This window comes from Hemiscyllium ocellatum, chromosome 23 (genome assembly GCF_020745735.1).
Source record: "Hemiscyllium ocellatum isolate sHemOce1 chromosome 23, sHemOce1.pat.X.cur, whole genome shotgun sequence".
NCBI classification, from domain to species: Eukaryota; Metazoa; Chordata; class Chondrichthyes; order Orectolobiformes; family Hemiscylliidae; genus Hemiscyllium; species Hemiscyllium ocellatum.
Window position 1 is genome coordinate 54,722,655 of NC_083423.1, and position 25,490 is coordinate 54,748,144.

Below are 25,490 nucleotides of genomic sequence, written 5' to 3' on the forward strand. Positions count from 1 at the left end.
AATGCTAAATTCTACCATGTGATGGCCACTGTTCCCTAGGGGATATATTACTCAGATTATTTACTAAATGTGCCTCAGCACACATCGTCAGATTCAGAACCAATCTGATTCATGGAAGATCGAGAACATATTGTTTCAGGGAAGTCTCAAATCATAATGAATTCCTCTTCATAGCTATCTTTGCTAGTTTGATTTTCCAAATAACCTGAAGATTAAAATCACGTGACTGGTGAATTGCATTTCTTAAAAAAAAGCCTGGTTTTATTCTCCGTCCTTAGAACAGTGTCCATTAGGCTATAGACTACTCCCAAAGTATTATTTTCCTCTTTTCTTACCGATGGATTCTACATCATCTGATCCTTGATCATTTCTTGTTATTGTACTTATTCTATCTTGTATTAAGAAAGCTACCCCATCACTTCCTGCCTGCCTTTTCAAAAGTCTCTTTGTAATGGCCGTAAGATCATACCATTTCTGTGCGCGTCATTAATTCATTTATTCTGGTCTGATTACTACAAACCTTTAAGTAAAGAGCCATTGTACATGTCTGTACATGTTCTCTGGCAAAGTAGTTGACCTGAAATGTCATATCTTTTTGTTTATAAGTCTATGCATCACCCCCACCAACACCACTCTGAATAGTTTAAAGCCCTCACTATATCCCTAGGTATTTGATCTGCCAGGACATTAGTTCAAGCACAGTTCCAATGGAGCCTATGCTCATGCCAATGTCCCAGTACTTGTGATAGGGCCCCATGAACTGAAAACCATTCCTGCTACACCACTCTTTACAACTGCGCACTTATTCCTTGATTTTTACCTTGTGCTAGTTTATCCATGGCTCAATTAGTAATCCTGAAAATATCATCTCGGAGGTTCTGCTTTTTTTTTCCCTGTTTAGTTCCCAAATATTCAAACTCTTCCCGCAGAGCCTCTTTTCCAGTCCCCTCAATGTAATTGGTGCCAGTATAGATGACGACAACCAGATCCCTCCCTCCCACTCCTAAGTTCGTGTCCAACCCTAAAAATATCTCCTTTACGCTGGCATTAGGCAGGAAACCATAGTCATCAGATCTCATGATTACAGCTGCACATAATCCATCCCCTAATTATACTATTCAATCTAACTGTTCTATTTCTTACCCCATTTGAATGGTGTTATGGCCATTTTGCTTATTCATTCCCACATGTCCACACACCTTGCAAGATTGTTGGACAGTTGCAGGGAATTTCTCTTGGTCTCAATGCCTGTCTCACTGACAAACAACCCCCCGTTCTTGATCAAAGACCAGGTTTGGATGATCTAATCTAAGGACGTGCACAAAGTGTCCAGGTAACTTGCTCCCTCCCTGATGTAGCCCAATGTCCACAGTTTGGACTACAGCTCCTCAGTTCAAATCTTAAGTTACTTGAGTTGCGAACACTTGCTATAGACATATTAATTGTGGATCACCTTTGTATCCAGCAGTTCCCATACGCTGCATTTGGAACACATCACCTGGTTTGCTGTCTCTTCTGTATTTTATTTCCATTATTTATTAAATCACTCTCATTCCTCTGCACCTGATTGGAAAGCTGAGTCAACATGGCTTGATAGAGGATCGGCTAACTAATAGAAGATACACAGTTGGGATAAAAGGGGTATTTTCAGTATAGCAACCTGTCAGCATTAGTATTCTACAGGGACTAGCGTTGGAGTCACAATTATTCACAGTATATTTTAATTACTTGGATGTTGAAAGTGAATGCACGGTTGCCAATTTTGCAGTTGACACAAAAGTAGGTAGAAAGGCAAATAGTGAGGATAACAAAGTCTACAGAGGGATAGCAACAGGTTGAATGATTGGGTGAAAACTTGGCAGATGGAACATGTTGTGGGAAAATGTGAAGTTATCCACTTTGACAGGAAGACCAGAAGAGCTAAATATTATTTATACGGGGCCAAAAAGAAAGATTTAACACTTAGATTTGAGGGCCCTTCTGCATGAATCATCCAACTTCAGCAGGTAATAGAAAAGGAAAATGGAATGTTAGCCTTCATTTCAAATGGGATTGCGTATAAAAGTAGGGATGTCTTTTTAAATCTTCGCAAGGCATAAATGGAATAGCATGAACAGTTTCAAAGGACAAAGAACAGTAAAGCACAGGAACAATCGACACACAATTCCTTTCTAAAAACCTTTTGCCTCAACATGGCCCATATTTTCTATTCCTTGTCTATTCATATATCTCTGTTAAGATGCTCCTTACATGCTGCTATTGTATCTACCTCCACCACCTCCTCTAGCAACAAATTCAAGGCACTTGCCATCTGTGTAAAAACACTTGCTTCTCGGATCTTCTGTAAACTCATCTCCTTTTACCTTAAATCCATATATTGATGTTACCACCCTGGGAAAAAGACGACAACCGTCCATTCTATACTTCTCCTCATTTTGTGAACTTCTGTAAGGTCACCCGTCATCCTTTGACACTGAAGTGAAATCAAACCAAGTTTGACGAATCTCTGCTCATGGTTAATCCCTCCAAAACAAGCAACATCTTGATCAACCTCTTTTGCAACCTCTCCAAAGCATCCACGTCTCTCTGGTAGTGTAATGACCAGAACTGTACACAATATTCCAAATGTGGTCTGACTAAAGTTCTATACAGCTGCAAGACGATTTGCTAGTTTTTATACTCTATGCCCTGACTGAAGACAACAAGCATGCCATATGTATTCTTGGCCACCTTATCTACTTGTGTTGCCACTTCCAGGGAACTGTGGTCCTGTATGCCCAGATCCCTCTGCACATTGATGCTACTAAGGGTTTTGCAATTTACTGTATACTTTACTCCTGCGTAGATCTTCCAAAACGACCTTGCATTTGTTCAGGTTAAACTCCATCTGCCATTTCTCCGTCCAAGTCTCCAGCCTATCTGTAGCCTGCCGTATCCTGTGGCAATTGTGTGGTCCCTTTACCTAAGGAAAGGTATATGGCATTGGAGACAGTTCACTATATTAATTCCAGATATAGGGGATTTTCTGATGGAAAGTTTGAGAAGATTGGGGTTGTCTTCGTTGCAGTTTAGAAGAACAAGAGGATACTTTATTGAAATGGATTCTTAGAGGGCACAACAGGGTAAATGCCCAGATGCGTTTCCCCTGGTTGGGAGTCTAAGACCAGACAGCATGAACTCACAATAAGGGTAAACCATTTAAGACATGAGGAATCTCTTCTCTCAGAGTTACAATCTGTGGAATTCTTGACAGGGAGGGCTGTTAAGCATATCCAAGGCTGATACGGACAGATTTTTAATCAGTAAGTGATTCAAGGATATTAGGGATAACAAAGGTTATGCAGATGAGGATTGTCAGGTCAGCCATGATTAACTGAATGATTGAAAAGACTTGATGGACCAAATGGGCTATTTCTGTTCCTATACCTCATTGTGTTATGATCTTCTAGTTCAAATGAACGTGACTGGACGAGAAAAACAAAAGCTCCAACTTGGTCAAGTTCTTTAAAATTAGCAAAAGTACATAACTTTCCTTTGCACTGGGAGCATACATCACATATTTGATGAGTTGGTATAAATGTTAACCAAAGACTTCTAAATAAAATTCACAGAAAAACAAACACATCCACTTCAAAATGAACAACCATTGCAGTTTATTGGTAAACTGGAATTTGGCCCATGACTCCTGGACTGGCTCTGAAAAAAAAGATTTCCATTAAACCCACTGACCTGCCCTTTCTCCTCTACCCCACCTTCAGTCATTCTCTTAAACATACTTGTTTTTAATAAACAGATGATGATGAATTAAATGAATGTGAATCTGTTATTGACAGAATGAATGAATCTGTAATATAAAGCTGCTCTCACTAATGGGGACCATGACAAATCAATTGTCATAAAAAGCCACTTCTCTAATGGAAAGAAAATTTACCATCCTTCCTTGGTCAGGCCCAAATGCAAGTCTAGACCCACATGTGGTTGACTCATAACTGCTTTCTGAATTGACCAAGTAAGCCATTCAGATCAAGGTAATTATGACAACAGATGCTGGCCTTGCCAGTGATGCCCATATTCCATCAAAGAACAAAACAATCCAATACATAAAGAGGTCTCTCCTAAACTCTCTCGTTTGTTCTTTAAATGATGCCATTGGATTTGTGACTTTTTTAATATATTTTGAAAGTGCACTGAGTAAAAGATTACATCTTTTCCCAATATTCTCTGTTCTATTGCAAGTTGTTCCATTCTCATCTACCCTTAAACTGAGTCTCCTCTCTCATTACCACCTTCATGAAACTCTGTTCCACCCTCCAGTCTTGATGTCTCATGCAAAGTAGGACACTTAAATAGTCAAAATTAAGCAAATTTCATAGATTGTTTTCAAGCTAAAAATATCAAGCTACTGATTCACATATAGCTACTACATATAGCTACAACGGACATTTGGATCAAAATACTGATAGTTACAGGGCCAACTTGCTACTGTGGATAAATAACTTAACTCCTGTTATATACACTGTGAGGGATACCATCGGAAGTGTCTACCAATCAGTTACCTTTCTTTCCCTTGAAGTGGTCACCTACAAACATCAGAAGAAGTAATATTAAGATTTTTCTTCTTACATAAAGAGGAATTCAAGCAATAGAAATCCAAACTAGGGCTGTGGCTATTCCAGTGCAGGCAATGGAAATGCAGCCTCAACTTAGAAAGACAACAAGAATATTTACAGACTAACTGGAAAGATTCAGCCATTTTCTGTTATGCTGATACCAAGTTAAAGAGGAATTTGGCATGTTTCAATCTTGTGTTTGGGTATTTTTCCAAATAGAGGCAAACATTTGAAAGAATGCATGTTTTGCACATCAACAATCCTGCATCATTTAAATCATTTAGATTAACACTTAATTATTCAAGTAGACTTCAGTATGTCAAAATTAAAATAGCAACCCTATAATCACCTTTGTCAAACTGGATAAACTATAATTCTGCTCCAGCATGGAAAATATTTCGATGAATGATTAGCCACTCACCTTAATCATCACAAATGCGAATGGCAAAGAAGGGAAAGAGAGGAGCAAGGAGAAAAGGGAAAAGGTAGGGGCAGTATTCATAACGGAGGAAGTGAGGACTGCAGATGCTGGAGATCAGTGGTGTTTCACAGGGATCGGTTCTGAGTCTCTTTTGTTTTGTCACTTATATAAATGATTTGGATCAGAATATGGAAGGCATGCATAATGTTTGCAGACAACACCAAAATTAGTGGCATTATAGACAGTGAAGAAGGTTTTCTAAGACTACAAAGGGATCTCCATCAAATGAGTCTATGGGCTGAAAAATACAGATGAAATTCAATTTGGATAAATGTGAGGTATTGCATTTTGGTACAACAAACAAGGGTAGGGCTTATACAATTAATGGTAGAGACTTGGGTAGTGTTTGTAGAACAAAGGGACCTTGGGGTGCAGGTACATAATTCTTTGAAGTTTTTACCACATAAAGGCGTTTAAAGGGTGTTTGGCACACTTGCCTTCATTGCTCAGTCCTTTAAGTATATGAGTTGGAAAGTCATTTTGAGGCGTACAGGACATTGGTGAGGCCTCCTCTGGAATACTGTGTCCAGTTCCGGTCACCCAGTTATAGGAAGGATATTACCAAGCAAGAGAGTCTTCAGAAGAGATGCTGCCAGGTATGGAAGATTTCAGTTATAAAAGAAGGCTGGGACATTTTTCTACTGGAGCGTAGGAAGTTGAGGTGATCTGATAGAAATTTATAAAATAAAGAAAGGTATAGAGAGTTAATGATAGCTGTCTTTTCCCTAGGATGGGGAATTTCAAGACTAGGGGGCACATTTTTAAGGTGAGAGGAGAGAGATTTAAAAAAGATATGAGGGGCAAATTTCACACAGAGGGATGCTCATGTTTGGAATTAATTTCCCGAGGAAGTGGTGGATGTGTGTACAATTACAATGTTTGAGAGACATTTGGATATATACGTGAATGGGAAAGGTTTGGAGGAATATAGGCCAGGAACAGGCATGTGGGACTAGTTTAGTTCAGGATTATGAATCTATGACTCAAAGAGCTTCCGTGCACGTGATAAATCAAATGGCCTCTTTCTGTTCATATTTATGAATCAACTCCACAAGGGAAAAATCTCCCCCAAATGACAAATGAGAAGGCCAGGTAACTGTTTTGATACTGTCAATTAAGGAATAAATGTCAGCCTCTGGGGAACTCAGTTACCCTTCATATAAGTAACTGAAGATATTTTATAGCCTCTTGAACAAGGTCCTTATGTACAATTAATCTGAAAGACTGCCTTGTCAAGCATGCGGTCTGTCTAAGATGAGACTGCCACCATTGATGACATTCTAACTCACCAAAACCTCATTACTATCCGCATGCACTCAACCTATGAGTAGATAAATAGTTACATAGGTGAAACTTTTGGTCTGTTCCTTGCTGGCAAGAAGTGAATTCAGTGAGAGATTAAAAACAAGCAGCATATTACACAATCTTAGGAACAGCAATAGAAGTTCAGCCTATTTCATCATTTAATATGATTATGACCGATCAAATACATCATTGTCATTTATCTACACCATCTCCATATCTCTTACACTACTGATAATCAAAAACCTATTGACATTTTTAAATATTCCCAAAAACTAAGCTTCTATGGTTCATTGGTTATACCGTTCGAAAGATTCACCATTGTGGTTAAAACAGATTTTCTCCTGATATCAATCCTAAATGGTGCACCCAGTTCTAAACTCCCTAACCATGGAAATGTTTTTTCTGCATCAACCCTGTCTATTCCTGCTGTTTCATTTTGTAAAAGAAAGGTATTTTGAACGTCTTAATTTAAATCACAAATGTTTTGCATTTAGAAATTGTGCCAACTCAGCATCTGATGTACTAAACCTGTAGATTCAAGTTTGAATTTAGGTTTTATGATGGGAAATGTTTTGCTTGAAAGGCTACTGGAGAATTAACACCAGTGACTTCACAGAAGAATCTTCATCTCAATGAGCTGGCAAATTATTACAGCCCATCATCATACAGGGTTCACGGACCCCCATTATTTGATCAAGAGTGGTTGTAACAACAATCTAATTGTAACTATTATTTTCTGTCAAAAGAAGGGAACATGGTAATGCACACAAAAACTGGATTATTTTTAAAATGAAAAAAAATCACTTGCTGCAGAATTAGAACTTCACAATTTCCTCATGTGTTTTTTTTTGTAGATAACATATTTTGTTATTCTACCCTGTAGCAGCTGGTGGATAATCTAATTAAAACAACAAAAAAAAAATCTACATTAGTTATACCAATATTACAATTCAATTATGTTAGAATTTAACATACACATGTCATTGGTGTCATGTTCTTCCATTCTGTGGAAGAACAATAAAAAGGCCAGTTGAGAGAAAAATAACTGCACAAATGATAACCTCTACTTCAGTGGGTTGACAAAATAGGCCTTTCTTGAATTGGACACTTTCCTTTGGTACACAGTTTAGAAGACAGATGCTCTCTGGTATATGAAGCTACTACACATGCACATAACAATAAAATAAAGAATGTGGACATCTGAATCAAGCAAAAACAAACCGCTGGAGAAACTCAGCAGGTCTGGCAGCATCTGTGGAGAGTTAATGTTTCAAGTACAATTTTGAAGGATCACTGGACTCGAACATTAACTCTGCTTTCTCCCCACAGATGCTGCATGATTTGCTGAGTTTCCCTAGCAATTCTTATTTTTTTGTTACATGTACACTTATCTTTTTGTTTGCTTTTGAATTGTATAATCTATAGTTGTCTCATAAGGACTTTTGATGGCATAACATCTTCCATTATCTCAGATATCTAAAGCACTTTATAATAAAGCACATTTGAACAGTGGTTATTGTTACGTAGGTAACTGATAAGCATACAGCATTATCCCTCAAGCTGTTAAGTGGAAACAATCCTTTGATAAGGTCCTGCATGGGAGACTGATAGCAAAGGTAAGAGCCCAAGGAAATTTGGCAAATTGGATCCACAATCAGCTGAGTGGCAGGAAGAGGGTGATGGTTGAAATGTGTTTTTCCAATTTGAAGTCTGTCCAGCGGAGGTCCTGCAGGGGTCAGAGCTGGGGACCTTGTGGATGCAATTTTTAACAAAATTGACTAAAAGGTAGGAGGGTTGATCAGAAAGTTCACAAACAATGCAAAAATTGCTGGGTTAGCAAATAGTGAGGAGGACAGCCTCAGACTACAAGAGGATATAGATGGGTTGATCAGTGGCAAATGGCATTCAATCCAAATAAATGATATAATACAGTAGGGCAGGACAAACAAGGAAAGGAAATATATGATGGACATTAGGACCCTGGGGAACACCAAGGATCAGAGGGACCTAGGTGTGCATGTACACTGGTCCCTTAACGTATCAGGAGAGGTGGATAAAGTAGTTAAGGAGGTATATGGGTATACTTACCTTGATTAGCTGGGCATTAAGGTCAAGAGCAGGGAGGTCATGTTGTAATTGCATAAAACATTGGTTAGTTCACAGCTAGAGTTTGTGTGCAGTTCTGGAATCCACATTATAGGAGGGATATGAGCACTGAAGAAGGTGCAGAGGAGATTTGACAGGATACTACCTCAACTGGAGAGTTTCAATTATGAAGAGAAATTGGACAGACTGGGGTTGTTTTCCTTGAATCAGAGCAGATTAAGAGAGGGACATGATTAAGAAGTATTAAATTAGGAGGAATACAGAGTAAGTTATACAGGGGAAAAAACTTTTGATGGAGAGATCAATGACTGGGAGCTAGATTTAAGGTAACGGGCAGAAGGTTTGGTGAGATGAGAGGAAAATCCTTTTCAGCCAGAAGGTGGCAGGAAGCTGGAACTCTCTGCCTGAAAGGGTGGTACAGACAGAAACACTGAGAACTTAAATATTTAAATGTACACTCTATGGGTCAAGTGCTAGAAAATAGGGTTGGAATAGTTACTGGTTGTTTTTGACCAGAGCAGATGTAATAGGCCAAACAGCATTTTTCTGTAATGTTGATTGCTATGACTCGAAGTTCTATAAGCTCGAGCTGACTGAAAACTCTGCTGCCTGTGGCCTAATTTGTTACAAGTCTGATTAGTTTGACCTCTGTGGTCTCTGACCTGCAGGGGCTTCTACCGTGTCAACACTTCAACTGTAAAGTTCTCAACCTTAGTTTAAATCTTTTCATGGTCTCACCCTAAGCTTTCTCTGTAGCATCCTGTAGATCAACAAACTTCCATCTGACATTGTAAGCCCAAGCTATTTAGGAATCCTCATAATTCCCTACATCCATCATTGGCGGTTGTGCCTTCATGTGCAATCCCCCCTTAAACTTATTCAGTTCCCTTCTTTCAGACGCCATTTGAAAACCTAGCTTTTTGATGAAACGTTTGGTCAGATGTGCTAATGTATTTTGTGACTCAATGTCACTTTTGTTCAAACATTCATGAAGAAAACCGACAACAGTGTAGAACTCACGGATTAGCTGGATATCACGAGCTTATCTTACAACATTTTACAAGGGGAACAGGAGTGGTCCATTTACCATATCAAGACTGCTCCATCATTCAATAAGATCGTGCCTAATTAGATTGTGACTTCGCTTATTTGTAATTCCCACAATTCTCTCTTCCTGATCAAAATCTGTCTAATTCAGCCTTAAATAAATTAAATGTCCTAGCCACCACTATTCTGTCTGGAAGAGAATCCCTTTTCCCTGATCTTAAATAAGAGTTCCCTGATCTTTAAACTGTGTCCTCTAGTTTTAGATTCTTCTACATTATCTCCCCTCAAGCATCTTAAAATCTTGTAGGTTTCAAATAAGATCACTTCTCATTCTTTTCAATTCCACCAAGTTCAGAACAACTTGCTCAATCTTTCCTCAGTAGATTACAAATCATGAACGTGATAGCTAGAAATGTTAAAATGCTCGAGCTGCATGGAAAAAAAAAGTGTCATATTGAGGCTTTTCCACTTCTCTGACTTCCTATTTCAGAGTGGGCCAACTCTTGAGGAACATTGTTACTGGGCATAGGAGTGGCAGATGGAGTTTAATTTAAATAAATGTGAGGAGCTGCATTTGGAAAGGCAAATCAGGGAAGGACTTAAACACTTAACAGTAAGGTCCTGGGGAGTGTTGCTGAACAAAGAGACCTTAGAGTGCAGGTTCATAATTCCTTTGAAGTGGAGTCGCAGGTAGATAGGATAATGAAGATGGCATTTGGTGTGCTTTCCTTTATTGATCCAAGCATCAAGTACAGGAGTTGAGAGGTCATCTTGTGGCTGCACAAGTCGTTGGTTAGGCCACTTTTGGAACGTTGCATGCAATTTTGGTCTCCCTCCTATCGGAAGGATGTTGTGAAACTTGAAAAGAGTTCAGACAAGGTTTACAAGGATGTTGCCAGGGTTGGAGGATTTGAGCTATAGAGAGATGCTGAATAGGCTGGGGCTGTTTTCCCAAGAGCATCGGAGGCTGAGCTACAACCTTATAGAGGTTTATAAAATCATGAGGGGTATGGATAGGATAAATGGATAAGGTGGTGGTGGGATGGGGGAGTCCAGAACTAGAGGGCTAAGGTGAAAGGCAAGAGGAGAAAGATTTAAAAGAGACCTAAAGGGCAACGTTTTCACGCAGAGGATGGTGCGTGTATGAAATGAGCTGTATGGAGACTGGTACAATTCCAACATTTAAAAGGCTTCTTGATGGGTATATGGAATAGGAAAGATTTAGAGGGATATGGACCAAATGCTGAAAAATGGGACTAGATTTATTTAGAATATCTGGTCAACATGGCTGAGTCATACTGAAGTGTCTGTTTATGTTCTGTATATCTCTATGGTTCTTTGTTTCAGGATATATCCTTTCCTCAAAATCCTTGTAGAGCATTTTATATCACTAAGCTGGAAGAAATAACTGAGGTAGAGGGGCGAAACCACAATGGGATTAGAAAACAATGATACCAAGAAATCTTAAATTGAAATATCGATTGCCAATGATGGTTATAGCACGCTGTCACTGGGGAGATGGGTGAACACGGCAGGATGCAGGATGGGATACAGAGTTTTCTACAAGCTCTTCATGGGATATAAGTCAGGAGGGGGGTCAAGAATGCAATGGTGTTTGATCCCTAGTTAGCAAACTAAACTTGATAAAAAGTGCACTTGGAACCAAAGGAATGAACACTTAAAGGAAAGGGTTTATTTTTCCTTAAATCCTCGCACATACTAATTTATAGAACTGTCTGCTACATGGTCCAAGTATTGGTTAAATCAAGTCCAAACTGTCACTTACCACTTCTTAGTAGTTCAGTATGGGCATCTTTTTGGTGGAGAAGCTCTACGTCATAATTTGCTGAAGTGTTTGCATGTTGTTCTTCCTTTAAATGAAGGACAGTCAGAATGTAAAGGTAATATGTATTTGTTTACAGTCAATAAACCAATGTTATATACCTAAGCTGCAGGGAACTGACCACATCAATAAAATCCTTTTCCAACTTGTACTTATCTTTTGGGTCCATTAAGATAGGTCAGTTTTGGCTTTAATAAAAGCACTTTTTTAAGATTAGAAGAGATTTTTTTTAGTTTATCTGCAAAGTATGGTGCAGCTGGGCTCAACAGTAGCACCACATCAGAGTGCGAAACAAATCTTGGATACAAAAGAGGAATAAAAAGTAGTAGCATTATTTACAGTGTCTAAAAAAAAAAGCTAGAAGTAAGATAGCTATAACATTCCAACCAGTAAAGAATTTCAAATAGCAGCAGCTCAGCACGTGGTCTGACCATCCGCGCCAGGCCCCAGTCCAACAAACATTCTGCTTCTCTCCAAGCCTCCAGTCTGCTCCGCTCCGACACTCAGCTACGCTGCTCTGGAATCCAAGTTTTCCCTCACACTCCTAGGTTATTTCTAACTAATGTTTTAGATGCCAAGTAATGCTACTACTTACCTTTTATTCCTCTTTCGTATCCAAGATTTGCACTTAGGTACTTGTACCTAAAGTGGTACCATTAAAGGTAGCCATTGTAAAAACCTTTCACTGTACTCCTATGTTTCTGTCCTGCACTGTACATGACAATAAAGGTTATGCTGTTCTATTACCTTCAGCACCATTTAATCCTTGCATACAGCTTATGCTTTGAACAACTGGCCTGAACAGTAATGTTATGTTTGTTCTTTTCTCTATGTAGGCAAGCAAAAATGATGTTATCCATCTTTAGCAACAAGATGACTAACATATTAGTTGTGTATGTGTGTGAACAAAGGCTTCTCTTCCCACTCCAGCAGCGTTATCTCTCATGTTCCCAAGGATTTATCCTCAGCCCCCTCATACGACCTTTTCATCATTTACAATCTGCCCTTTACATGATGACCTCTCTCCTCCCGTGTAGTGTATCGGAGATATCAGAATTCTTCTGATGCTGGCTTTTTGATCATCCGATTTTATTTGCTCTATCACTGATGATCAAGTCTTGCACCACCTGAGCTCCAAACTAGACAATACCCTTCGTAATCATCTCTGCCTCTGTTTTGCTGAGACATCTAAATTCTTTACGCAAACTTTTGGGCATCTGATCAAATTTCATGATACAGTCTACATCATATTTTATTTCATAATGCTCCTCAGGATATTTTGTTAAGCATGCAGTATGTATACAAATTGTGGTCACATGTGATTGCAAAATTCAAACAGTACACACAGACTTACAAGAACAATGTTGGTGTGAATTTCACCATGTTACTATAAATACTTCCATAACATTTAGTCTATTAGACGGTGCAGGACCTTCACAATTGCTAAACCACTTTGCAACTTTTAATTTGTCGAGTCCTATCGCTTTGCTGCAGCATCAGGTCTCATCTCTGTAGATGGTTTACAACTTTGAGAAGGTGACATGAAACAATGCATATCCAGTCAAGATATCAGATGTATACAAAGTTTAAAACAATTGAAGTTTTATTTCCTAACACAAATCAACTGGCTTGAAGTAGATTTTTACACAAGTGATGCCACAGCCATTCAGATTAGACTAATTTCTAGTTTTCCTTCTCTCACTAAAACTCTCAGTCACCATTACTTGGTTGTATTTGGGCCAAGTCCATTAGGAGAAAGTGAGGACTGCAGATGCTGGAGATCAGAGTCAAAACGTGTGGCGCTGGGAAAACACAGCCAGTCAGGCGACATCCAAGGAGCCGGAGAATCGATGTTTCGGGCATAAGCCCATCAAGTCCACACTTTTACAGACACCAATTAATCCCCATTTGTTTTATGAATGGTTCCATTATTCCTTGTACATCTACCTCAGCTAGAAGGCTACTCTAGGTATTAATCTTTCAACAAAACATTTATTGGTATCAATACACAGTCACAATGCCCATCCTCACTGGAGAGAAATGAGCCCAATTTAGATAGCAGTGGGAATAAGCTGGCGCGGGGAACCCACTCATTAGATAATCTTCCCTAAGCACACCTATTTCAGTGATGAAATCTCTGATGATCTTCCATGCCTCCAGATTGACCACAGCAGATTTTTTTTTAAATTAAATTAATGCCTGGACACCAGTATTTATCACCCATCCCTAAAGCCCAGAGGACAATCAAGGGCGAACCAGATCGCTAGCAGCTTGGAGTCACATGTAGTTTCCTTCCCTAAAGCACACGAGTGACCCAGGTGAGTTTTTCCTCACAACAATTTCAAGGTCACAATTGGAATGTTAATTCCAGATTTTCTTATCAAACTTAAATCCACCACTTGTCATGGCGGGATCAAACCTGCATCTCCAGAACCTTCTCTGGATTGATACCAATGATATTACCACCACTGCCTCTCCTCTCAGATAGCCATTATGGATATGTGGCTACAGGATGACCAGGATTGTATCGTGAATATTGAGGCACATATGGAGTTCAACAAAAACAGGAAGATAAGAAAGGGAATACAGGGGATCAGCTCTGTTTAATGAGGATGACATTTGTACATTAATTAGAGATGAGCTTGGTTCAGAAAATGAGGCTGACGAACCGGTCTGGATGGAGGAGGAAGAATAGTAGGCAGAAAATAAATGACTTGTGAGACTGGTCTACAATCTACTGGAAAAATCACACTGGCAATGATAGTCTGCTTGAAGAACTCAATGTTTTTGAGATAGTTTCTTAGAGCAGCACATATGAAACAGACTAGACAGCAGGCTCTAGTGGAGTTAGGTTTGTGTAATGTGACAGAATTAATGATCTCTGAGTAAAGGCATCCGCAGGGAGCATTGACCACAATATGATTAATCTTTGTATTCAGTTTGAAAGTGAGAAGATTGGATCGAAGATTGATATTTTGAACCTAAATAAGGTCAACTATTTTGAACTAGCTTAACTGAATTCGAAAGCTAGGCTGGGGGATAGATCCACAGAGAATTAGGGACAGACATTTGATTAGATACCCTACAGTATGGAAACAGGCCCTTTGGCCCAACAAGTCCACAGCGACTCTCCGAAGAGTAACCCACCCAGACCCATTCCCCTAGCCTATATTTACCCCGACTAATGCACCTAACACTATGGGCAATTTGGCATGGCCAATTCACCTGGCCTGCACATTTTTGGATTGTGGGTGGAAACTGGAGCACCCTGAGGAAACAGGGGAAATGTGCAAACTCCACATAGACAGTCACGCGAGGTGGGAATCGAATCCAGGTCCCTGGCGCTGTGACACAGCAGTATTGACCACTGAGCCACTGTGCCTCCCATCAAAAGACTTCAGTCGTGAACAAAGCAGTGGCTGTCCGGTTCTGAACCGGACACCTTACGCATGTTAGGCCAATGTGATAATCACTGCACTACAGAAACTTATTTAAACAGATATTTCAGAACACAGTACTTAGAATATGTAGATTCTTATTATAAAGAAAAATTCGAAGTGGAAGACCAACTGTCAATGTTTAACTGAAGTTAAGGACAGCATCAAATTAAAGAAAAATGTACAATTGCACAATGAGGGGCAAGTCAGAGAACTGGATAGAACACAAAACAGCAGAAGAATGACTCAAAGATTATTCAGGAGGAAAAAAACTTGAGCATATGGGGAAGCGAGCTAGAAATGCTCAAATGAATAGCAAATGTTTTTACTGCGATTTAAAAAGGCGAGTAAATAAATTGAGTGTTGATCCTATAGGGAATGAGAAAAGGGAGTTAATAAATAATAAGGAAATAGCAGAAGAAATGAACAAATGTTTTACTTCCGTCTTCGCTACAAAGTATACAAAGACATTCCAATAATAGCATAAATCTGAAGATGGAAAGGAGAATGAGAGATTAGTGAAATGTCAACCACCAGGGAAGTGGGACTTAGCAGACTGCTGGAGGGGCAGGCTGACAAGTCTCTGGGCTCAGACGGATTTCATCTTCTGGTCCTAACAGAGGTGGCCAAAATGGGAGATATGTTGGCATTAATTTTCCAAAATTTGCTGGATTCTGGATAGTAGCAGATACAACTCCTCCATTCAAGGGAGGGAAGCAGCAAATAGGAAACTAAACACCGGTTAGCTTGGCATCTGATTCTAACACGTGCCCCCTGACAAACCATAAAGATGATTACAGCTGGACACTTACAAATATTCCACGTAATCAGAAGAGTCAGCATGATTTTATGAAAGGAAAATCATGTTTAAACAGATTATTATAGTGCCTTGAGGAACTGGAACTGCAGTTATAGGGATTTAAATTTGGATTTTCAGAAGGAGGTTGAGAAGATGCCACCTAAAATATTTACTGCACAGAGTAGGAGCCTCAGCGTGTTGGGGTGAATATACTAGCAAGGAATGATGACTGCCTGGATAGCAAGTAACAAGAGTATACACAAATGGGTCTTTATCTGATTGGTATGACATTACAAGGGGGCTCCTAAAGGGCACTGCTTTTCACAAATTACACCAAGAAAGTCTTGATGACTTCAATTAAGGGATCAAAGTTGAAGACTAAATTTGCAAATGACACAAAGGTAAAGAGGATGTAAGGAGGCCAAAGGCTGGTACAGGCAGACTGAGTGAGTGAACAAATTTCTAGAAGATGTGGGAAAACATTATTCACTGTGGCAGGAAGAACTAAGAACAGAGTATTATATAAATGAAACATGCAATGTACAGTGATCTAGGTGCTCTCGTGCAAGAGTTACAAAAATTAAGATGCAGATACAGTTAGCAATTAAGGTGGCTAATGGAATGCTATCCTTTCTTACAAGAGGAATTGACCATAAAACTAAGAATGTTGTGCTTCAGTTATACAGAACACGGATGAGACATCTGGAAAATGGTACACAATTTTAATTTTCTTAAATAAGGATGTAAATGTATTGGAGGCAGTTCAGAGAAGGTTCAGTGGATTGATACCTGGAATAAGTAGATTGTCTTATAGGAATAGAATGGACGGGCTGGGCTTATTTCAACTGGAGTTCAGAAGCATAACCGATGACTTGATTGAAGTTTACAAGATTCTAATGGTCCTGACGACGTGAACATGTGGGTGAGCCCAGAACCTGAGGCACTGTTTAAAAATGAAGGTTGCCCTCAGAAGACAGAGGTAAGGAGATTGTTTTCCTTTCAGAGGGTAGTGCGACTTTGGAACACTCTGCCTCAGAAGACAATGGGGCCAGGGTCAACAAACATTTCTATGGCAGAGGTAAATCGACTCTTGTTAGAGAAGGGAATTTAAGATTATTGGGGTAGGTGGCTTGGAGTTCAAAACACAACAGATTAACCATGATCCTACTGAATGGTGGAGCAGATGCAAGGGTTTGAATGGCCTATTTCAGATACTCGCATTCATGTCGATTTGTATCATTTTGTCTGCATACCTAATTGAACTGAGTGGTTTGCTAGACCACTGAAGAGGGCAGTTTTGAGTCTTTCACATCTCTGTGGATCTGGAGTCACATGTAGATCCAACAGGTAAGGATGACGTATTTCCTTCCCTAAAGGACATTAGTGGACTTTGGCAGCTCCACATTTGCCTCATCAGCTCAATCAGAATCATTCGCAAACTCAAGAAAACTGCTAGCCCTTAAAGTTCTTTTAAAAAAAAGCAAAATATTGCAGATGCCAAATCTGAAATAAAATTTGAGAGGAGGGGTCGGCAACAAAATATTAACCTCCATTTCTCTCTCCAATGTTGCAATACTGAAATATTTCCAGCAGCTTCTGTTCTATCACTGAATTCTAAATAAATTATATGTAGATTACAACTTTAACAGGTTTTGAAGTTATTTTCAAAAATATTAATCTGTAATTTTCATTAACTTTACCCTTCCTTTTAAGCCAACACAATGTTGATAGGGAAGAAACAATCCCAATTCCCCTCTCCCACACTTAAAACCAGGTATTTTGATTGGATTATCATGCCACCTTGTGGCTGCCTTGCAACCAGTTCACTTGATAGAGTAGTTAAACACATCAGGGAATACTGACACAAGTTGTTCCAGTCAAACACACAACACAATTAACACTCAAAGTTGTCCTAGTAATCCCACTGTACATTGAATAGCAAAATTAAGAAACATTGAACCTCTCAGCATTTTAACAATGCAAAAGATCAATGAATGTCATTTATTTTGATAATTCAATAAAATATTTTCTCCCCATACCCAGTCCCAGGGTGTAGAAAGCTTTCAATGATGAACAAATCGCAGCAGGTACATTATCACTGCATGCCACACAAATACGATACAGGGTAATACATATAAACACATAAAATGGGAGAAACAGTACGGACATAGGGTAACAGTCTCAGCGACATTATCATACAAAGGATCATAAAGTAATGTTACAAGAGCAGACAGCTGGAGTGTGACTGCAAAATTGAAAAGGAAAACTATCCAACCAAAAAGAAAGATTATATTGCACACCGCCACGTGTTACATGCAATATAACCTATTGATCAGTTTTCATGATCTAATGTTCTATTTTAAAATCAAATTTACTAACCTGTTCACTGACACTGAATGTAGGCTAGCAAACAGAAATATGATGTGGAGAGAAAATAATTTGAAAATTACTTTGAAAAATGTTATTTTTCACAAACTGAAAATAAGAACTAAAAAACAATTAGATGCTGCACTCTACTTAAATAGACAGTTTTGAGGAGAGGAAAAAAACGTACCTTCATGGGTATATTAGTAATAGTAGTGGAGGCAAGGTCAAAGTGTTGCTGAACAAGGGAAGTGAGCTTTGCAGGTAACTGTCTTCCTGCACGGACACTGTGTACTTCACTCGTTAAAGCCAAAGAGATCTACAAAAAACAAATTTAAACGGTGACCAAAATCTTTGACAACCAAGTTAAATAACATTGTTTTTACAAGACACCAATAGATACATTCACCACTCTAACAGTCAAGTTGTAAAATAGAACACTGATCCTAAATATCTAAAGTTACAACAAAATTAAGTCTGTTTAATTAGGAATAACTTTAAACTATTTTTTGTTTAGTTAGCATGTTTGGGATGTAGGTTTGCTTGCTGAGCTGCAAGGTTCATTTCCAGATGTTTCGTTACCCTACTAAGTAACATCTTCAGTGGGCCTCATGCGAAACAATGCTGAAAATTCCTGCTATTTTTATGTTTGGGTTTCTTTGGATTGGTGATGTCACTTCATGTGATGTTATTTCCTGTGATGAAGTCACTTCCTGTTCCTTTTCTCAGGGCATGGTAGATGGGGTCTAACTCGATATGTTTGTTGGTAGAGTTCTGGTTGGAACGCCATGCTCCTAGGAATTCTCGTGCATGTCTTTGTTTGGTTTGTACTAGGATGGATGTGTTGTCCTTCCTCATTCGTATGTGAGGATACTAGTGAGAGAGGGTCATGTCTTTTTGTGGCTAGTTGGTTAGCATGCTTAATATAATTAAAAATCATGAGGTGCTTCTATTGAAATTATACAAAATTCAACATTGAGTAAAAGATGAAATATTAGGACAGCTGACTAACAGCTTGGTCAGTGAGGTAGATTTAAGGAGCATCGTTAAAGGAGAAAGATTGAGAAGTTTGGCTGGGAAATTCTAAAGTCAGGGGCTAGATTTTAAAATAGTTTATTACCATGCTCAAATTTCCACTCATTGAAGTCAATAGAGGGAAAGGAAAAAGAATAAATCATCAGAACATGCAGCTAATTCAATGCCAGCTATCTTACACCAATTGCCAAAAACTAAATTACTCCCATTATTTTCAACTCCTTTAAGCATCCCAAACATTGAGGAAAATCAGCTCTAAACTTTCCAAGGTTATTCACAGCTGGAACTGCATTATTCTCTGGGGATGCTGCATTTTGTTTTGCATCATTAATAAACCCAGCAAACTCCACAGTTCAACAAAAGTTCTCAATCTAGTTTCTTTCAAAAAACTATTTAAAAACAAAACAGGGAAGGGACTTTTTGCAACAATTAAATGAGTACAGGGACGGAAGAAATGAGCTTCATTTTAGGAACCTGAGGAGCAATATGATCAGCTCTAGCACTAAAAACTGAACACATCTAACAAACCATTTTAATAAAATAATCCTTGAAAATATTATTTGATCACCTTTCTATTTAAAAACTACAGCACTTAATAGAAAACAATGAATGGCACATAGTTTAATTTCAGGGTCATTTATTGCTTGTAAATGAAACAGATTCGTAAATATACAGCCTTTGGTTACTGTTCTATTGCTGCATATTAATTAAATATACATTTTAATTAAGTACATCAACTTCGGCTCCTTCAATTTTTAGTAATGTTCATGGCATTGGTTTTTCCTTTCTAGAAGACTCAAGCTGCAGGTCCATCACACGGCTGGCCAGTGACAAGCCATCACCAGCCCCACCACATGCCGCCGATTGCTAGTCACAGCCTTTAAAAAAGTTGATTTTTTTTTGTCATAAGCTGTGATTCTGACACCAGTGAGGAGTCTGCACAAACATTATGTGTATACACACACAGCACCATTTTCTGTCACACTTTTTTTTTTAAAAAGAGCAGCAACAGCTGTTTTGTCAAAACATAAACCAAATCCTGCTCTGTTTCAGCAAACATATGGGACCCCATGGCATGACGCCTAAATGTCCTGGAATACCTTTCTCCCCAAGATGCTCTCATACTGCTTTATATTTGCATCCAACTAGGGCATGAACATATTATCTGTTGCACATCGTTAAAATAAGAACATTGCATATACGATTTGTCCCCATAATCAAGAGTTTAAATCAAAGCTAAAATGCAAAATGTGCCAAATCTTTATTGTAAGTCAGGCTCACATCTTTCCTTGGACGATCCGAAACGATGCTGTCTTCGCCTGCAGTGTAGGTATGTATTAAGACCAGCTCACAATGTTGAATTTGCATCAAGCTGAAAGGAAAGAAGAAATATTTAGCAGACCATCTGTGCAAAGACAATGCCGCATTTCTGCACCTATTGTAAATCAGCAGTTGTCCATCACATTTCTCACTGAATTGATAAGCTAATTTGGCATACCTGTCCTTAACTTTGATAAATAAACATTAAATGTTTCAAAACCAAGATCTTTTCATTCCATGCTAAGTAGGAAATTTGGTAGACTTTTAAGATGAGGTTGCTCTGCAAAGCAATCTGTGTTAAGCAAGTTTTGAATTTAGCCGCCACAAAGAAACTTGGAAATAATCAACTAAAAATCAACACTTGACATTACTCATGTCATCGGTATTATTTCCAAATTAGCCCATCTTCAATCAAAAACAAAAAGAGAATGTCCAAATAAAACTAGTTAGAACAATACTGAATTACAATCAAAATAAAACAGCAAAACCAAGGGACAAAAACTGAAATTGATGGAGAAACTCAGCAGGTCTGGCAGCATCTGTGGGAAGAAAGCAGAGTTAACATTTTAAGTCTGATGATTCTTCAGAAAGCAAGTTTTTTTTTACCACTTGGACACATCACTGACATGAAAGAGAGCAGATTCATCAGAATACTGAGTGTTTAGAAACGTGCACATTTGTTAACTGTGAAAAAGTATTCTTCCATGAGACAACTGCTCAGGAACCAAGCTTTTTGTTAAACACAACGCACGGATATGAATATTGTTCAAGTAAATTCTTTGCATTGAAGAACAGACCCAAAACTTACTTATCAGAACTGGCTGCTAACTTATTATGCTCATGGATAGTCTCTTGAACACAGTCTTCCAACATTCGCACATGGCTGTCACTGCACAACAGATTTAGAACAGAAAAATAGCAGGGAATCAGAATGAACTTGGTAAAATAGTTCAGAGTTCACAGTGTACAGTGATCACAATATAGAAATCACAAACTAAAATCTTAAAGCAATCTTGCCAATCAATAGTATCTGATTAATTATATGTAACACATTCTCAGTATAAGAAACAAAAAAATTCTTAACGCAGATCCAAGCATTTTCTGGTTTCGATCCAGAGGTCTTTTCAACAGCGTCATCTAGACCTGCACCTCCAAGTTGATGACAACAGCTGACATTTATGCTCTTCTGATATTAGACATTGGATAAACTTGATAATTTCACTCACAGCAGTAGCATCAAGAGGGATGATGGTGAGGTAGAACTGGGTGCTGTCGGCGCACTTGTGAAAATTAACAATGCACTTTCAAAGACCCCCCGGGGTACTACAGGATATAGCATGGGGTTCATAAATAGCTTGCTGGGGGCACAAGCGAGGCAAAAGGGAAGAAGTGGAAAGATCATCCACTGCAAGTGATATTCTGACTAGGGAGACAGATAAAAACAGAATTAAGTGAGTGCAATCCCAGCAGAGTGACAAAACTGGAGTAGTGAAGAAATAGGATAGCTTGGTGAACGATGTTAAAGGCTGCAGACAAGTGCAAGGAGGCAACACTTATCTTTGTCAGTCATATGGAATGGGAGGCAATGTGGAGAGGTGATTGCCTCGTGGTATCATAACAGACTATTAACCCAGCTAGTGTTCGGGGGACTTGGGTTCAAATCCTATCATGATTCGATAAAATGATTCTGGAATTAAGGGTCTAATGATGACAACGAAACCATTATCGATTGTCGGAAAACCCGAGAAACTAGATTGACTAATGTCCTTTACGGAAGGAAATCGATCATCCTCACCTAGTCTGGCCTACATGTGACTCCAGATGCACAGTAATGTGGCTGAATCCTAACTGTCCTCTGGACAATCAGGGATGGGAATAAATGCTGATCTAGCCAGAGATGCCCAAATTCCGTGAGTGAATTAAAAAAACACAATTAGTAATTTTGGTAAGGGTATTTTGTTCGGTTTCAGTGTGGAAACTTATTTGGGGATTCAAACATAGCATTCTGGGCAAGATGGGTGCAAATTTGGGAGGCAGCATATTCAAGGACTTTGGAGAGAGATCAAGAGACAGGATTGTAAGCTGTAAGATTTGATTTTTGATGCAGCAGGTGATGGCTGCTGATTTAGAAGTAATCTGTGCAAAAAGGGACAAGACAAAAATCAATCTGAAACAAGCTTTAGTTTGATGAAGATGCCAAATTTGTACTCCGATCACAACAAAATCTATTATAACAATCTAAATTGGTCTGAGTTCAATTAAAAGGTTTTAAATATATTCAGTTATGTTCCAAAGTACTAGTTAAATTGTAAGTCATAAAATGACTGTAAAGTGGATAATGTGAACCATTAAAGAGGTTTCATGCATCCTCCCAAAATATAAATCAAATTAATGGAAACATTTCTGCAAAGATGACAAATGTGTGTGTTTTGATGCATTTTGTTCAGAAATTAATAATCAATTTAAAACAATTCAAGTTATCATTCTAATAGATGCCAACAAAATACATTTGTTCAAATGACCAATAAGAATTATTGCAAATGCTACAGAGAATACCAAAGCAGCACACCTTTTGGCGTTAGTTATACAGATGATACGACCCCGATTGCTGACACGGTCTGCATTCTCCATTAATGTGGTCCGGGCTTCATGCTGATAATCGGTACATTTGCACAGGACCTCCACTGCTTCGACTAAACCATGCAGCACACTGCAACACTCTGGGTCCATGCGAGGGTTCGGAGGTCCAACAGCTGCTAAGGCTGCCATCAACTGGTATAGAAAATATGATCCATTATTACTGATGCAATAGAAAAACTCTGGTGAATTAAGATGTTTACATACTGCATAGAGTTGATAATGATGGCTATTTCAGAAAAATGAGAAATTCTGAAACCAAGTCATGAAATAATAATAGATAGACCAAGGAAGGCTATTCAGCCCATTAAGCCAAAGGCAAAGCTAATAATTTAGGCCAGATCTCCTCCTCTTAATCTAATTCTCTTTTCAAACCAACTATGTAAAATAAATACTTCATGTCACCTCAGTTTCTTCTGTCAAGCATATCAAATCCTGTCTGTAGAAGCAGTTTCTCATGTACTCTATTAAAATCTAAAATCACTGGTGCTTTTGAATACCTCTAGAAAGAACTCTTCTTATCCTTTACTTTAAGGAGGCCAACCCCAGTTTCTCCAGCCTCTCCACAAGACCCTCATCTCTAGTACCATTGTGGTCAATCTCTTCTCACTGCTTCCTGAATTGGAAGGTGTTAGAATTGGACACAAGTCTCCACCCCTGGGACCCAAAGCAGAGTTTTATTAAAATTTAGCAGAACTTTGACTTTGAACTGTCTTTTCAAAAACAAAACTCCACATACTGGATTTCTAAAAATAAAACTCTCCTTAACTTACCCTATCATCTTGAATGATTTGTGTACACGCACCCCAGGTCTCTGTTCCTACACCTGCTTTGAAATTGTATCATTTAGTTCATGTTTCACATCAATTACTTTTTCAGCAGCATTGATTATTCACAACTTGAAGTTTTCATTTCAGATTTCCAGCACACTAATCTACTCTTTCATTTAGTTGATATTGCCTCTCTTTCTTCCTACCAAAATCTATTACTTCATGCTTCATTGCATTAATATTCAATTTGTTCTAAGTCTGACCATTTCGCCAGGCCACCTATACCCCCCTGAAAGCCATTCCTGTCCCGTTATTTGTTATATGTTCAAGTTTCTTGTCATTGCAAACTTTAAGATTTTGCCCTGCATACCCACATTCAGGTCAGTTACTTATCAAAATAGTGTAGTGATCCTGTACCAACCTTGGGAATGATCACGGAATATTAACAAATAAACAACTGTTCACCAGGGTTTGGTTAAGAAAAAGAAGGAAGCATATGTCAGGTATAGACAGGAGAGATCAGGTGAATCCTTATAAGAGAATAAGGCAGTAAGAGTATACTTAAGAGGGAAATCAGGAGGGCAAAAAGGGGACATGAGATAGCTTTGGCAAATAGGACTAAAGAGAATCCAAAGAGCTTTTACAAGTACACTAAAGACAAAAGGGTAACTGGAAGCAAAGAGGGCCCCTCAAAGATCAGCAAGGCAGCCTTTGTGTGGAGCTGCAAGAGATGAGGAAGATACAAAACGAACATTTTGCATCAGTGTTTACTGTGGAAAAGGACATGGAAGACAGAATGTGGGGAAAGAGATGGTGACATCTTGAAAAATGTACACATTAAAAGATGAGGAAGTGCTGGATGTCTTGAAATTGATAAAGGTGGATATATCCTAATCAGGTGTACCCCAGAACTCTGTGGGAAGCTAGGGAAGTGATTGCTGGGTCCCTTGCTGAGATATTTGTATCATTGATAGTCGCAAGTGTCAGAAGATTGGAGGTTGGCTAACTTGGTACCATTATTTAAGAAAGGTGGCAAGGACAAACCAGGAACTATAGACCAATGACCCTGACACTAGTCATGGGCAAGCTGTTGGATCCTGAGGGACAGGATTTATACGTACTTGGAAAGGCAAGAACTGAATAGGGACAGTCAACATGGCTTTGTGTGTGGGAAATAACGTCTCACAAACTTGATTGAGTTTTCAGTAATAGTAACAAAGAAGATTGATTAGAGCAGAGCAGTGGACATGATCTATATGGACTTCAGTAAGGTGTTTGACAAGGTTCCCCATGGGACACTGATTAGCAAGGTTAGATCTCATGGACTACATGGAGAACTAGCCATTTGGATACAGAGCTTGAAGGTCGAGGGTGGTGGTGGAGGGTTGTTTTTCAAATTGGAGGCCTGTGACCAGTGAAATGCTACAAGGATCAGTGCTGGGTCCACTACTTTGATTTGGATGTTAGCATAAGAGGTATAGCTAGTAAGTTTGCAGATGACATCAAAATTGGACCAAAGGTGGACAGCGAAGAGAGTTACCTCGAATTACAATGGGATCTTGATCAGATGGGCCAATGAGCGGAGGAGTGGCAGATGGAGTTTAATTTTGATAAATGCGAGGTGCTGTGTTTTGGGAAAGCAAATCTTAGCAGGGCTTATACACCTAATAGTAAGGTCCTAGGGAGTGTTGCTAAACAAAGAGACCTTGGAGTGCAGGTTCATAGCTTCTTGAAAG

The 25,490-nt window shown here is 38.8% G+C and overlaps 1 protein-coding gene across 1 annotated transcript in view; it reads right to left on the bottom strand.

Moving 5' to 3' along the window:
* Window positions 1-25,490, bottom strand: part of ints13 (integrator complex subunit 13) — a 78,881-nt gene that overhangs the window by 30,427 nt on the left and 22,964 nt on the right. Inside the window, exons 4-8 of the mRNA XM_060843264.1 lie at window positions 22,917-23,119; window positions 21,156-21,236; window positions 20,309-20,399; window positions 18,183-18,311; window positions 11,336-11,420 (exon numbers count right to left, since the gene is read on the bottom strand). Of these exons, the coding sequence (XP_060699247.1) occupies window positions 11,336-11,420; window positions 18,183-18,311; window positions 20,309-20,399; window positions 21,156-21,236; window positions 22,917-23,119 (589 nt within the window). The remainder of the gene's footprint in view (window positions 1-11,335; window positions 11,421-18,182; window positions 18,312-20,308; window positions 20,400-21,155; window positions 21,237-22,916; window positions 23,120-25,490) is intronic.